Below are 12471 nucleotides of genomic sequence, written 5' to 3'. Positions count from 1 at the left end.
CACCTTAGGCTGCAAGGGAAGCTAGAAAAGCTAGTGTTTACTTTCTAGTAATGAAGCAAAGGAGAAGTGGCCTGGGTATGGTGCTAACTTAGCCAGCCAGCAGTGCACATCATACTGAGACAGAGTGAGCTGTCAACAAATGTCAGCTGTTTTGATGACAACTACAATGATGGTAATGACGAAAAAGATGCATAGTTCATTGGAGAACAGGTGTTAGGAACCACAACACATCATTCCTACCTGGGACATTCTTTGCCTCATTGACCACCTTATAAATTCCTGTGTATCCTTCAAAACGGATTTGTGGTATTGGTCCATTCTATGATGTTCCTAATTGTTCTTACCATTCTTCATGCAGAATGGATTGTTTTCTTATGACCCACAAAGGAGTGGGTTTGGCAGTGGAGGCTTAATACGCAAAAGAAAGAGAAAGGAGAACAGCTCTCTCTCTTGTGAGAGAGAGGGGCACCTGAATGGGAATTCGGGCTGCCTACAGAGTGCACTGGATTTTACAAATAGGCTTGAGGAGGCAGCGTCTGATTTACATAGGGCCCACAAATTGGTTGGACCAGGTATGATGTTTTACATACTGCACAGGGAAGGCTGACCACTCCACCCTATTATGCATATGGGCTTTCCACTTGGCTGCTGCCATGTTATCTGCTTCTTACTGTACATGTGGACTGGAAAGAAGGGAAGATGGAGCTGCTGTTTTGAACATGTCTGGTCCCAGGTAACCTGTTCCTACTGGCACAATGCCAGCATTTACCTATGCAAGCTTCTAGCTTGCTTGCCTATGTCTGCAGCTCGATTTTACAGGCTGTTCTTTGTTAGAAAATAAAATGATTTGGGGGCGGCTTTTCATTAAAAGGAAAACCTTACCAAGGACTCACTATCTGCCTAAATAATTTCTTCCTAACTGCTATATCAGAACCATGCTGGCAACCTGAGTATGCCAGCTTACTCAGGGCCACTATGGCCATCACCTTATCTACCTGTCAGCCATTTGGAATTGGCAGTGAAAGAGTTTTGAAATGAGCTTTGACTGCAGAGCAAGAAGTCTTGAACTTAGTAAACTAAATAATCATGACACTGCAGATAGTCTTCTTGATCACCTACTACTTCCAGAGAACACTGAAAAGAGAAAGACAAGGATGATAATGTCTTTCATGTAACTAATCTAGGATAAATGGGTATTTGGACTAGCAGTCCATGTTACCCACTAGCTCATGGGATGTGGGAGAAGTAATTAAAGAAACTGAAGTTCCAACCTTGGGGAAGAGGGTGGTTGTGATGAGAAGGTAAGAAAATCTTGGACTATTCATTGCAATTGCATTGCACACGGATTGGACACGAGAAAGCCCTGGAAATGTGTTTCTGTTACATCATCTCATCCATACAAACCGAAAAGTACATTTCCTGCAAAACATGTAAACAAAATGTTCACCGGAAAAAGAAGTGATAATGGTCTTTTTTTTTTCTTTTTCTCATGCTGCAGTTTATTTACACCAGGTCAATTGCTCTGGTGTAAATTACACTTTTTAAGGATTTACTTAAGAAATTTGAAGGATTGTCCTCTGGGTCTGGGACTAAACTAAAACAAAAGTGTCTTAAGCATAATTTTTCTCACTTGGGGGTACTGCAGAGCTCCTGGCTTTACTTAAGGAGATAAAGAGGATATGACCTTCAAGTAGAGGAGATAAGAAACATTTAGTTTAAAATAAATACATAAATAAAAGAAACATCCTGCCCACAAATATAAAAGGAAACAGGAAGAATCTTTTTGAGATGGAGTCTTGCTCTGTCACCCAGGCTGGAGGGCAGTGGCATGATCTTGGCTCACTGCAGCCTCTGCCTCCCGGGTTCCAGCAATTCTCCTGCCTCAGCCTCCTTGGGTAGCTGGGATTACAGGTGCACGCCACCACACCCGGCTAATTTTTGTATTTTTAGTAGAGACGGGGTTTCGCCATGTTGGCCAGGCTGGTCACGAACTCCTGACCTCAGGTAATCTGCCCGCCTTGGCCTCCCAAGAATCTTGATTCCAAAGCGACATCCAGCTCTGAAGAGCACACACTGTGGATGCTGGGCTGCTCCATCTTCCCACTAGAGGGCGCAAAGGCTTTAGTTAAAAACCAAGCCAAACCCAAACCATCTACTTTGATCAGTTGTTTGTTTTAATTTCAGTAGGTTTTTTGGGAACAGATGGTGTTTAGTTACATCAGTAAGTTATTTAGTGGTGATTTCTGAGATTTTGGTGCACCCATCACCTGAACAGTGTACCTGGTACCCAATGTGTAGTCTTTGATCCCTTGCCACCCCCGGCCCTTTCCCCCGAGTCCCCAAAGTCCAATGTATCATTCTTATGCCTTTGCATCCTCAAAGCTTAGCTCCCACATATGAATGAGAACATATGATGTTTGGTTTTCCATTCCTGAGTTACTTCAGTTAGAATGATGGTCTTCGATTCCATCCAGGTTGCACAAATGCCATTTCATTCCTTTTTATGGCTGAGTAGTATTCCGTGGTATGTATAGGGCATTTGGGCTGATGCCATATTTTTGCAATTGCATATTGTTCTGCTATAAACATGCATATGCAAGTATCTTTTTCATATAATGACTTTTTTCCCCCCCTCTGGGCAGTTACCTAGTAGTGGGATTGCTAGATCAAATGGTAGATCTGCTTTTAGGAATCTCCACATTGTTTTCCATAGTGATTGTACTAGTTTACATTCCCACCAACATTGTAAAAGTGTTCCCTTTTCACCACATCCGTGCCAACATCTGTTACTTTTTGGTTTTTTAAATTATACCCATTCTTTAGGAGTGAGGTGGTATTGCATTGTGGTTTTGATTTGCATTTCTCTGATACTTAGTGATGTTGAGCATTTTTCCATATGCTTGTTGCCCACTTGTATATCTTCTTTTGAGAATTGTCTAATTCATGTCCTTAGCCCACTTTTTGATGGGATTTTTTTTTCTTGCTGATTTGAGTTCTGTGTAGATTCTGGATATTAGTCCTTTTTTGGATGTGTAGATTGTGAAGATTTTCTCCCACTCTGGGCTGTCTGCTAACTCTGCTGTCCTTTTTAATTTAAGGTCTTTAAATATATAATAACAATCTTTCCTTACTCATAATAAGAAAAATACAGATCAGAATTAAACTGAGAAAGAAAGACTTCAAAAAGTTGGCAGGGCATCCTGTAAGCAAGTCTGTATTTTTTTTTTTTTTTTTTTTTTTTGCATAAGAGACCAGGGGAAATGAGAATATATATTTACCTATTCTAGTTTTTGCATGAAGAAATACTAGAGGATGGAGAAGAAACTTTGGGGGAAAATTTTGCCTATAAGAGCCAGGGATGAAATGGGTGAAGGGTGCCGGGATTGGCATAATTCTTCTAGTGTAGCTTTTTATATAGTTTTTGACTTGGGACTCAAGCAAAGATTATTCAAAAACTATGACTATGCTCAAGTTGTATAACTGAATTTGAGTTTGGTTTTATTTAGGAGACAACTGCTTTAACTCCAAAGTACAGCAAATTTCCTTTGGAAGTTCATAATTGTTGTTAATTTGCTGTGAGTGGCCAGAATCTGCTTTTGGTGATTTTAAATTGTCAACCCAACGTATGTCTTTGTTGTTTACTGCAAGAATTGTTAAAATATAGTCCATGACATTTTTTATTTGCTTCAAAATAAAATGAGGATATGATCAGGTGGTCAGTAACTTTTTTTGATTCAGCAGAGTGGAACAAATAATTTCAATTACATAATTCCTTAATGAACCAAATGCAGATACTTGAATTAACTAAAATGCAGATATTCAAATAAAGGATTGCACCTTACCCAAATAAAAGTTGATGTTGCTTCTAATTATTTCTAACTACTTTGTGTGAGAATTATACAGAGTTCTGGAGACATTACCTAGATTAGAACATCATCTCTCAAAACTACATCTGTAAATCATACTTTTTAAGTCTTATCTTGTCTTATTCCTTATTCTGAAAATGACATTTCTATTAAGATTTATATCTGATTTGACTTCAAATTTTAATCGTAAAGAATGAAACTAGACCCCCATCTCTCACCATATACGAAAATCAAATCAATAAGGGTTAAAGACTTAACCCCAGACTTAAATTTGAGACCTGAAACTGTGAAACTACTAGAAGAAAACATTGGGGAAATGCTTTAGGACATTGGTCTATGCAAAGATTTCTTGAGTAAGAACTGAAAAGCACAGGCAACCAAAGCAATTTGGACAAATGGGATCATATCAAGATAAAAATGTTCTGTACAGAGAAGGAAGCCGTCAACAAAGTGAAGAGAAAATCTACAGAATGGAACAGAGTATTTTCAGATTATTCAACAGTCAAGGGATTAATAACCAGAATATATAAGGAGCTCAAACAACAGCAAAACAATGAATAATCTAATTTTAAAATAGGCAAAAAATTTGAATAGGCATTTCTCAAAAGAAGGCATACAGATGGCCAACAGTGATGCTCACCATCACTAATCGTCAGGGAAATGCAAATTAAAACCACAATGAGATAGTGTCTCACCTGTTAAAATGGCTTTTTTCTTTTTTGTAAGTTTGCTCTTTTTTTAATTTTAATTTTACTTTAAGTTCTGGGATACATATGCAGAACATGTGGGTTTGTTACGTAGGTACACGTGTGCCATGGTGGTTTGCTCCCCCTATCAACCCATCATCTAGGTTTTGAGCCCTGCATACTTTAGGTATTTGTCCTAATGCTCTCTCTCCCCTTGCCCCCTACCCCCTGACAGGCCACATGTGTCCATGTGTTCTCATTGTTCAGCTCCCACTTATGAGTGAGAACATGCAGTGTTTCACTTTCTGTTCCTGTGTTAGTTTGCTGAGAATGATGGCTTCTAGCTTCATCCATGTCCCTGCGAAGGACATGAACTCATTCTTTTCTATGACTGCATAGTATTCCATGGTGTACATGTGCCACATTTTCTTTATCCAGTCTATCACTGATGAGCATTTGGGTTGGTTCCAAGTCTTTGCTGTTGTAAATAGTGCTGCAATAAACATACGTGTGCGTTTGTGTTTATGGTAGAATGATTTATAATCCTTTGGGTATATACCCACTAATGGGATTGCTGGGTCAAATGGTATTTCTGGTTCTAGATTCTTGAGGAATCGACACTGTCTTCTACAATGGTTGAACTAATTTAAACTCCCATCAATAGTGTAAAAGCATTCCTGTTTCTCCACATCCTCTCCAGCATCTGTTGTTTCCTGACTTTTTAATGATCACCATTCTAACTGGCATGAGATGGTATCTCATTGTGGTTTTGATTTGCATTTCTCTAGTGATAATGACCTTTTTTTCTTATGTTTGTTGGCTGCATAGATGTCCTCTTTTGAGAAGTGTCTGTTCATATCCTTCACTCACTTTCTGATGGGGTTGTTTGTTTTTTCTTGTAAATTTGTTTAGGTTCCTTGTAGATTCTGGATATTAGACTTTTGTCAGATGGGTAGATTGCAAAGACTTTCTCCCATTCTGTAGGTTGCATGTTCACTCTGATGATAGTTTCTTTTGCTGTGCAGCAGCTCTGTAGTTTGATTAGATCCCATTAGTCAATTTTGGCTTTTGTTGGAATTGCTTTTTGGTATTTTAGTCATGAAGTCTTTGCCCATGCCTGTGTCCTGAATGATATTGCCTAGGTTTTCTTCTAGGATTTTTATGGTTTTAGGTTTTACATGTAAGTCTTTAATCTATCTTGAGTTAGTTTTTGTATAAGGTGTAAGGAAGGGGTCCAGTTTCTGTTTTCTGCATATGACTAGCCAGTTTTCCTAGCACCATTTATTAAATAGGGAATCCTTTCCTCATTGCTTGTTTTTGTCAGGTTTGTCGAAGATCAGATGGTTGTAGATGTGTAGTGTTGTTTCTGAGGCCTCTGTTCTCTTCCTTTGATCTATGTATCTGTTTTTGTACCAGTACCATGCTGTTTTAGTTACTATAACCTTGTAGTATAGTTTGAAGTCAGCGTGATGCCTCCAGCTATGTTATTTTTGCTTTGGATTGTCTTGGCTCTATGGGCTCTTTTCTGGTTCCATATGAAATTTAAAGTAGTTTTTTCTAATTCTGTGAAGAAAGTTGATGGTAGCTTGATGGGAATAGCATTGAATCCATAAATTACTTTGGACAGTATGGAAAATGGCTTTTTTCTAAAACAAAAAAAATAACAGATTCTGGGAAGGATACAGAGAAAGGGGAACCTTTGTGCACTGTTGGTGGGAATGTACATTAGTAAAGCCACAATGGAAAACAGTATAGAGGTTCACAAAAAAAATGAAAAATAGAATTACCATATGATCCAGGAATCCCACTGCTGGATATATACCCAAAAGTAAGGAAATTAGTATATCAAAGAGATATCTGCACTGCCATGTTTATTAAAGCACTATTCACAATAGCTAAAATATGGACTCAAGCTAGGTGTCCATTAATGGATGGGTGGATAAAGGAAATTTGGTACATAGACACAATGGAATATTATTTAGTCATAAAAAAGAAATCCTGTCATCTTTAGCAACAATAAAGGACATTATGTTAAGTGAAATAAGCCATACACAGAAAGACATACTGCAAGTTATTACTCATATGTGAGAGCTAAAAACACTGATCTCGTGGAGGTAGAGAGTAGAACGATGGTTATTGGAGGCTGGGGAAAATAAGGAGGGGTTGGTTAATGGGTGCAAAAATACAGTCAGGAATAAGATCTATTCATTAGCATAATAGGGTGATTATGCTTAACATTAATTTATTGTATACTTTAACTGGAAGAGTGGATTTGGAATGTCCCCTACATTAAGAAATGGTAAATATTTGAGATGATGGATATCCCAATTACCCTGATTTGATCATTACACATTATATGCTTCTATCAAAATATCACAAGATCTCCATAAATGTGTACAACTATTATGTACCCGTGAAAATTAAAAATAAAATTTTTAAGAAAAATTTAAATTTCAGAGTGTGTGTCATTTCACCTTAGGAACACCCAAACATGTTTATAAACCATTTTAACATTGTAAATCTCAACCAGTCTTCTGAGATCCAATCAATTGGAATTTCTTTAGCTTCAGGTAATAGCTCAGCTCCATTAGTTATTAAAGAGACATATTAGAATAAATGGGTTCTCTCTTCTTTAAGGAAAAATGAGCTTATATTTCTTCATTAGGATTTGCATTTATTTCTGCTCAAGCCTAAGAGGGCTGCTAGTTTAACTGCACTTTAAATACAAAAATCTAAGTTTTTTGGACCATAAATATAGTATGAAATCCAGCTCCAAACCCATATGAAAATAAGCTAGAGGCCATGAATTCATTTGGGAGACTTACTCTTCCTCCACCAAGAACCAAGGTGAGGTAGACAAATTTCTATGCTGTTACTGCAGAGCATTTTGTTTTCTAATTCACCTTTTCACCATAAGTGTAGCACTTTATGTGTGCATAAGGATATCTGGATGTGGGTCCTGGATTTAAATTTCTTGTTCTTCTGAGATTGGCCCTTAAAAACCCAAGTCCTCAGTCATCTAGGAAGCTCTAAATTTCCTCCAGGCAAGGTCTTTAGTGTTTACTTACATCTCTATATTCATATTCCTACTTCCTCTCTGTCCTTAGGTGAATACTTTCTTCAACTCAGAGCCGCATTTAGGGGACATTTTTCATATTTTTGAGACAGAGTATCGCTCTGTCATCCAGGATGGAGTGCAGTGGTGCGATCTCAGCTCACTGCAACCTCCACCTCCTGGGATGAAGCGATTCTCTTGCCTCAGCCTCCCGAGTAGCTGGGACTACAGGCATGCACCACCACACCCAGCTAATTTTTCTATTTTTGATAGAAACAGGGTTTCGCCATGTTGGACAGGCTGGTCTCATACTCCTGACCTCAAGTGATCCACCGGCCTCAGCCTCCCAAAGTGCTGGGATTACAGGTGTGAGCCACCACACCCAGTCTCATTATTAATATTTTAATCTAGCATTTTGATACTTTCTTTTAGTAAGAAAATGTTTGGATCTTTGGTTCATCATGTTGCTAGAAATTGAATTATTACTCCTCATTTAAGAAAGGCCACCTTAAATTACATACTCAAATATACACTAGTTTTTCAGGACTTAAGGCTAACTCTCTGGGGCAGAGGAAAGAGAAGAATTTGTAAGTACTTATCTCTGATAGGCAAACCTCTTCTCTCTGACAGTGTTTCAACAAGCAGATTTGCTGAGTTCAGTCTGTTACCTGCTTTCTGAGCATTATTGTTCAAGGCCCTGGGCCTGCCATAAACAGTCTTGAGGGATTTAGCAATTTAATATGGATCTGCATGCTTGGTGTACTTTGTACTTACAATTGAGCTCCACTAAAACGAATGTATGAGGTGCTGGAGAAAGCTTCAATCAGGGTGTGTGAAGTTTCGATGCCAGATTGGGGGAAAACAGCAGGAAATATAAATTCACTAGGCATCTGTAGATTTTGAAGTTGGAATATAGATTTCTTAATTAACTTTGATAGGCACATCTAAAGTAGCTAAAGACAAATAAAAATTTTACCTCTGAACCTTTTCATATCAGGGTTTAATCTTTTGCAAGTATTCTGTATAAAACAAGTAGAAATACTTTAAGTTCTTCTTCTCCCTCCTCTGTATGTAGCTCATCTGTTGAGTGATAATCGTACAGAAAAATCCACCATTGTCAAGCTTTCTCTGAATCTCTTCAAGTTAGTTGCTTCCTCTGCCTTTACAGAGTAGTTCACACAAGTCCCTATTATGTGACTTATCATATGATGTTGAAATACACTGGTGGTTTTTCCTCCTAAATCTATTTGCCTACCCTGATAATAACAGCTTTCATTTGTGAGCACTTTATAGGTGGCAAGACATAGATGTATATTACATTTAAACTATAGCAAACGTGAGATAGATATAATTATTCCCATTTTATAGATGAGGAAACTGAGGATTGTGAAAGTGATTTGAACTTGCCCAAATCTTAACAGCTAGTAAGTAGAAAGATCAGGATTAAACCAGGCATGATCTTCACACTGTGATCTTGACAGCCGTACTGGATACTTACACTGTGATCTTGACTACTTTGCTTTAGTGACAAGAACATCCCCCTTTTTACTTTTGTTAACTGTTCTAGCTCCTGGAGATGTTTCTAGAACATAGCAGGCACTCAGGAAATGTTTACTGAATGAAAGACAGTGAAAATTCAAATATAGCTTTAATGGAAACTTTTATGAATTTAGAGTGAGCTCCAAATATTTACACATAAATCAAAGTTTTACTTTTGGCATATCATTGCCTCAAGAAATAGGAATGTGCCAACTAGCAAATTGTATATGTACACATACACACACTATATGAAATGTAGATAAGTAATTGTAACATTAGAACTGTAATATCATGTATTGTAAAATCAGAATATTCAGGTATTGAATTTTATCTCTAATCTATCTTAAGATTCCTCCCATCACTGAGATCAGGGCTGGGCAAACTACTACCTTTAGGCCAAATATGGTCTGCCACCTATTTTTATAAATAAAAGGTTAATTTTTATTTTTATTTATTATTTATTATTTTATTTATTTTTTTGAGATGGAGTTTCGCTCTTGTTGCCCAGGCTGGAGTGCAGTAGCGCAATCTTGGCTCACTGCAACCTCCGCCTCCTGGATTCAAGTGATTCTCCTGCCTCAGCCTCCCAAGTAGCTGGGATTACGGGCATGTGCCACCACGCCCAGCTAATTTTTTGTGTTTAGTAGAGATGGGGTTTCACCATGTTGGTCAGGGTGGTCTTGAACTCCTGACCTCAGGTGATCCACCCACCTCGGCCTCCCAAAGTTCTGGCATTACAGGCGTAAGCCATCACGCCTGGCCTAAAAGCTTAATTTTTACAATAAACATTGCAATGTCCATTTGTTTACATAGTATCTAAAGATACAAAAGCAGAGATCAATAATTGCAACAGAGACTGTATGGCCTGCCAAACCTAAAATATTTACTCTCTGACTCTTTATAGAAATAATATGGTGACCCCTAATGTAGATCACTATTGTTCTATCACTGGTTAACTATTGCTTTGCTCTACTTCAAGGATCTTCAAGATAGATTTAAAATTCAGCCAGGCGATGCTCGTCTATTTATAAATGGCCTTCGTGTTGATATGGATGTTTATGACCCTTTTAGGTAAGTATTAAATTATTGCTGTAAATGAACTGTGGTTTATATAAAAGTAAACATTGTCTTGAATTTAGTATAAGTCAAAATATGAAGATCACTTTAAAGATAAATACATGTTTTTGATTGTACAAAACAGCTTTCTTCTACCAAAATGGGCAAGCCCAAAGTGTCTTAGAATATCAGAACTGGGAGAAACAGTCAAGATATTTGTTTGGATGAGGGTTAGACCTATAATTACTTTGTTATTCTAAACTGTGTTTTATTGAAGAGTAGATTGATGATTTAGCAGAGAAGTTATTTGGAACTGGACTGAACAACCAGAGACCAGATAGGAACTGAAGTCAACATGGGGTATTTCCCCAGAAGACAGAAATTGACAAGAGGAATTTAAAATGCTTGTATTTGAATGCTGGATGCTATCTGGTTTCTTGCCAAAAAAAAAAAAAATTCTTCAAAATTTTTTTGCTCAGAATTTTGAACAGGACAGAATTAGGAAGTCCTTGCTTTATCAATGGTCACTCACCCAAAATTACAGTTGTGGGCCAAACAGAAGAGTTACTTTTATAGAGAAACATAAAACTACATTAAAATTAATATTTGGAACATTAGATGAACTTAGGAGACATGATACTTTAATTCAGATGTTCAGTTTTAATTCAATTGAATACACTTTTGTTGAAGTGAAATTATTTGAATTGTTTATTCAAATTCTTACCAGTTTGGAAATACGTTGGAAAATATATTGGAAAGACTGAGAAGTAGTTTTACTGAACATTTTTTACAGTTTTATCTCAAATGGGGCTTTTCTCTTTAGTTACTTGAATTCTTGGACCTAGTATTGTAAAAATAATAAGATAGATACATATAATACACATAGAAAGAGTAGAGAAGTTTGTAAATGCTAGCCTGTAAATTTCAGGGGAACAAAAATTATATATGTGCCCAGCAGCAGTGAAAACAGGTTTAAAGGACGTAGTGAAATGGTATGTAGATTTTAGAAAGTTTTCTAAGGTAGTGTATGAGGAAATTTTTATGGCAGGAATATTTTCACATATAATTTAGGAAGGCTGTAGGTTATTAAAAAAATAAAACCCCCCAGCTCCTACACCTGGTCATTAGTGATTTGCAGGATGTGTGCTACATTGTTATTCCTCATTGATTTGATCACTGGTTAGTGCTACCATGATTCTCTTAAAAGAGGAAGAGACAAAATGTGAGAATATTTGTGTCTTCTGACATTTTTTAGGATAGCATAATCAAAAAACTTCTCAGAAAAAGATAGAGGATGTGGAATAAAATTAATGCAAAGAGGAAGATGAATGGAAGAAAATAAGGAAATGGAAGTAAAATGTCATATTACAGAGACATTTATATAGAGAGAGGTTTTATGCAACCAATACTTTGGAATTGTCCATGTGGGGAACGAACAGGAGTAAAGGATTTATTTTGTGCTTCCTTCCTATCTCCTGTCAGTCATTGCATTACTGGGTTGTGGAGAACCAATAACATGCCCCATACATGGCCCAGCCCTTCTTGCTCTGATCCTGAAAGTAGCGGGAGGAGCCAGAGCCTCCATGGGTTAGGATTAGATCAGCACTGGTTCTATAAAGGCCTACATCTCACCCCCAGGGAGGCTGAGACAGTAAGAACATGTGACTTTGACTGGGGAGAAAGGCAAGTAGGACTGATGAAGTCCATAAGCAGGGTATTATATATCTACATTAAAACATTCTGTTCTAGCCCATTAAAGAATCCCTTTTATATTTTTGCCTCTGAATAGTCGCCTCAGCCACAAACTTGATGAAGAGTAGTTTAAACATTTAGATTCCCCAATTTGTTGTCAATGAGGTTATTGTTGATGTTGTTGTTTACAGTATTACTTTCTATTATGTTTAAGAACTTTCAAATTATATGTAATAAAAATTTAAATTTGTATTCAAACACATGTGAACTTCATGATTTAATGGAGCTTCCTCTGTATTAGAATTTTATACCTTATGTCTTGTTCGATCTTACATTATTTTTGTAGTAGGTTTGTCAAAAGAGTGACCTAATATTTTTTTTCTCATTTTTGGCTTTCTCAGGGCTGATCATATCCTCACTACTTTGATAAAGAATACAATAGTCTTTGTTGTTTTATCTTTTATATAATAATAAGTTTTTACTACCACTAAAATTATGTAAGTTTACTCTGGATAACTAATTAGAACTATTTGCCTTATTTCTTAATGAGTTTAATATATTTTTCCTGCTATTAATG

The 12471-nt window shown here is 37.0% G+C and overlaps 1 protein-coding gene across 3 annotated transcripts in view; it reads left to right on the top strand.

Annotated features, from left to right (window-relative positions):
* Window positions 1–12471, top strand: part of UGGT2 (UDP-glucose glycoprotein glucosyltransferase 2) — a 251796-nt gene that overhangs the window by 71046 nt on the left and 168279 nt on the right. For all 3 annotated transcript variants that reach the window (XM_019039934.4, XM_055360304.2, XM_063697472.1), the window contains exon 11: window positions 10126–10217. In XM_019039934.4, the coding sequence (XP_018895479.4) occupies window positions 10126–10217 (92 nt within the window). The remainder of the gene's footprint in view (window positions 1–10125; window positions 10218–12471) is intronic.

Source organism: Gorilla gorilla, chromosome 14, assembly GCF_029281585.2.
Source record: "Gorilla gorilla gorilla isolate KB3781 chromosome 14, NHGRI_mGorGor1-v2.1_pri, whole genome shotgun sequence".
NCBI lineage: Eukaryota > Metazoa > Chordata > Mammalia > Primates > Hominidae > Gorilla > Gorilla gorilla.
Note: the sequence above shows the minus strand (reverse complement) of the source record. Positions and strands in the feature narration are given on the sequence as shown.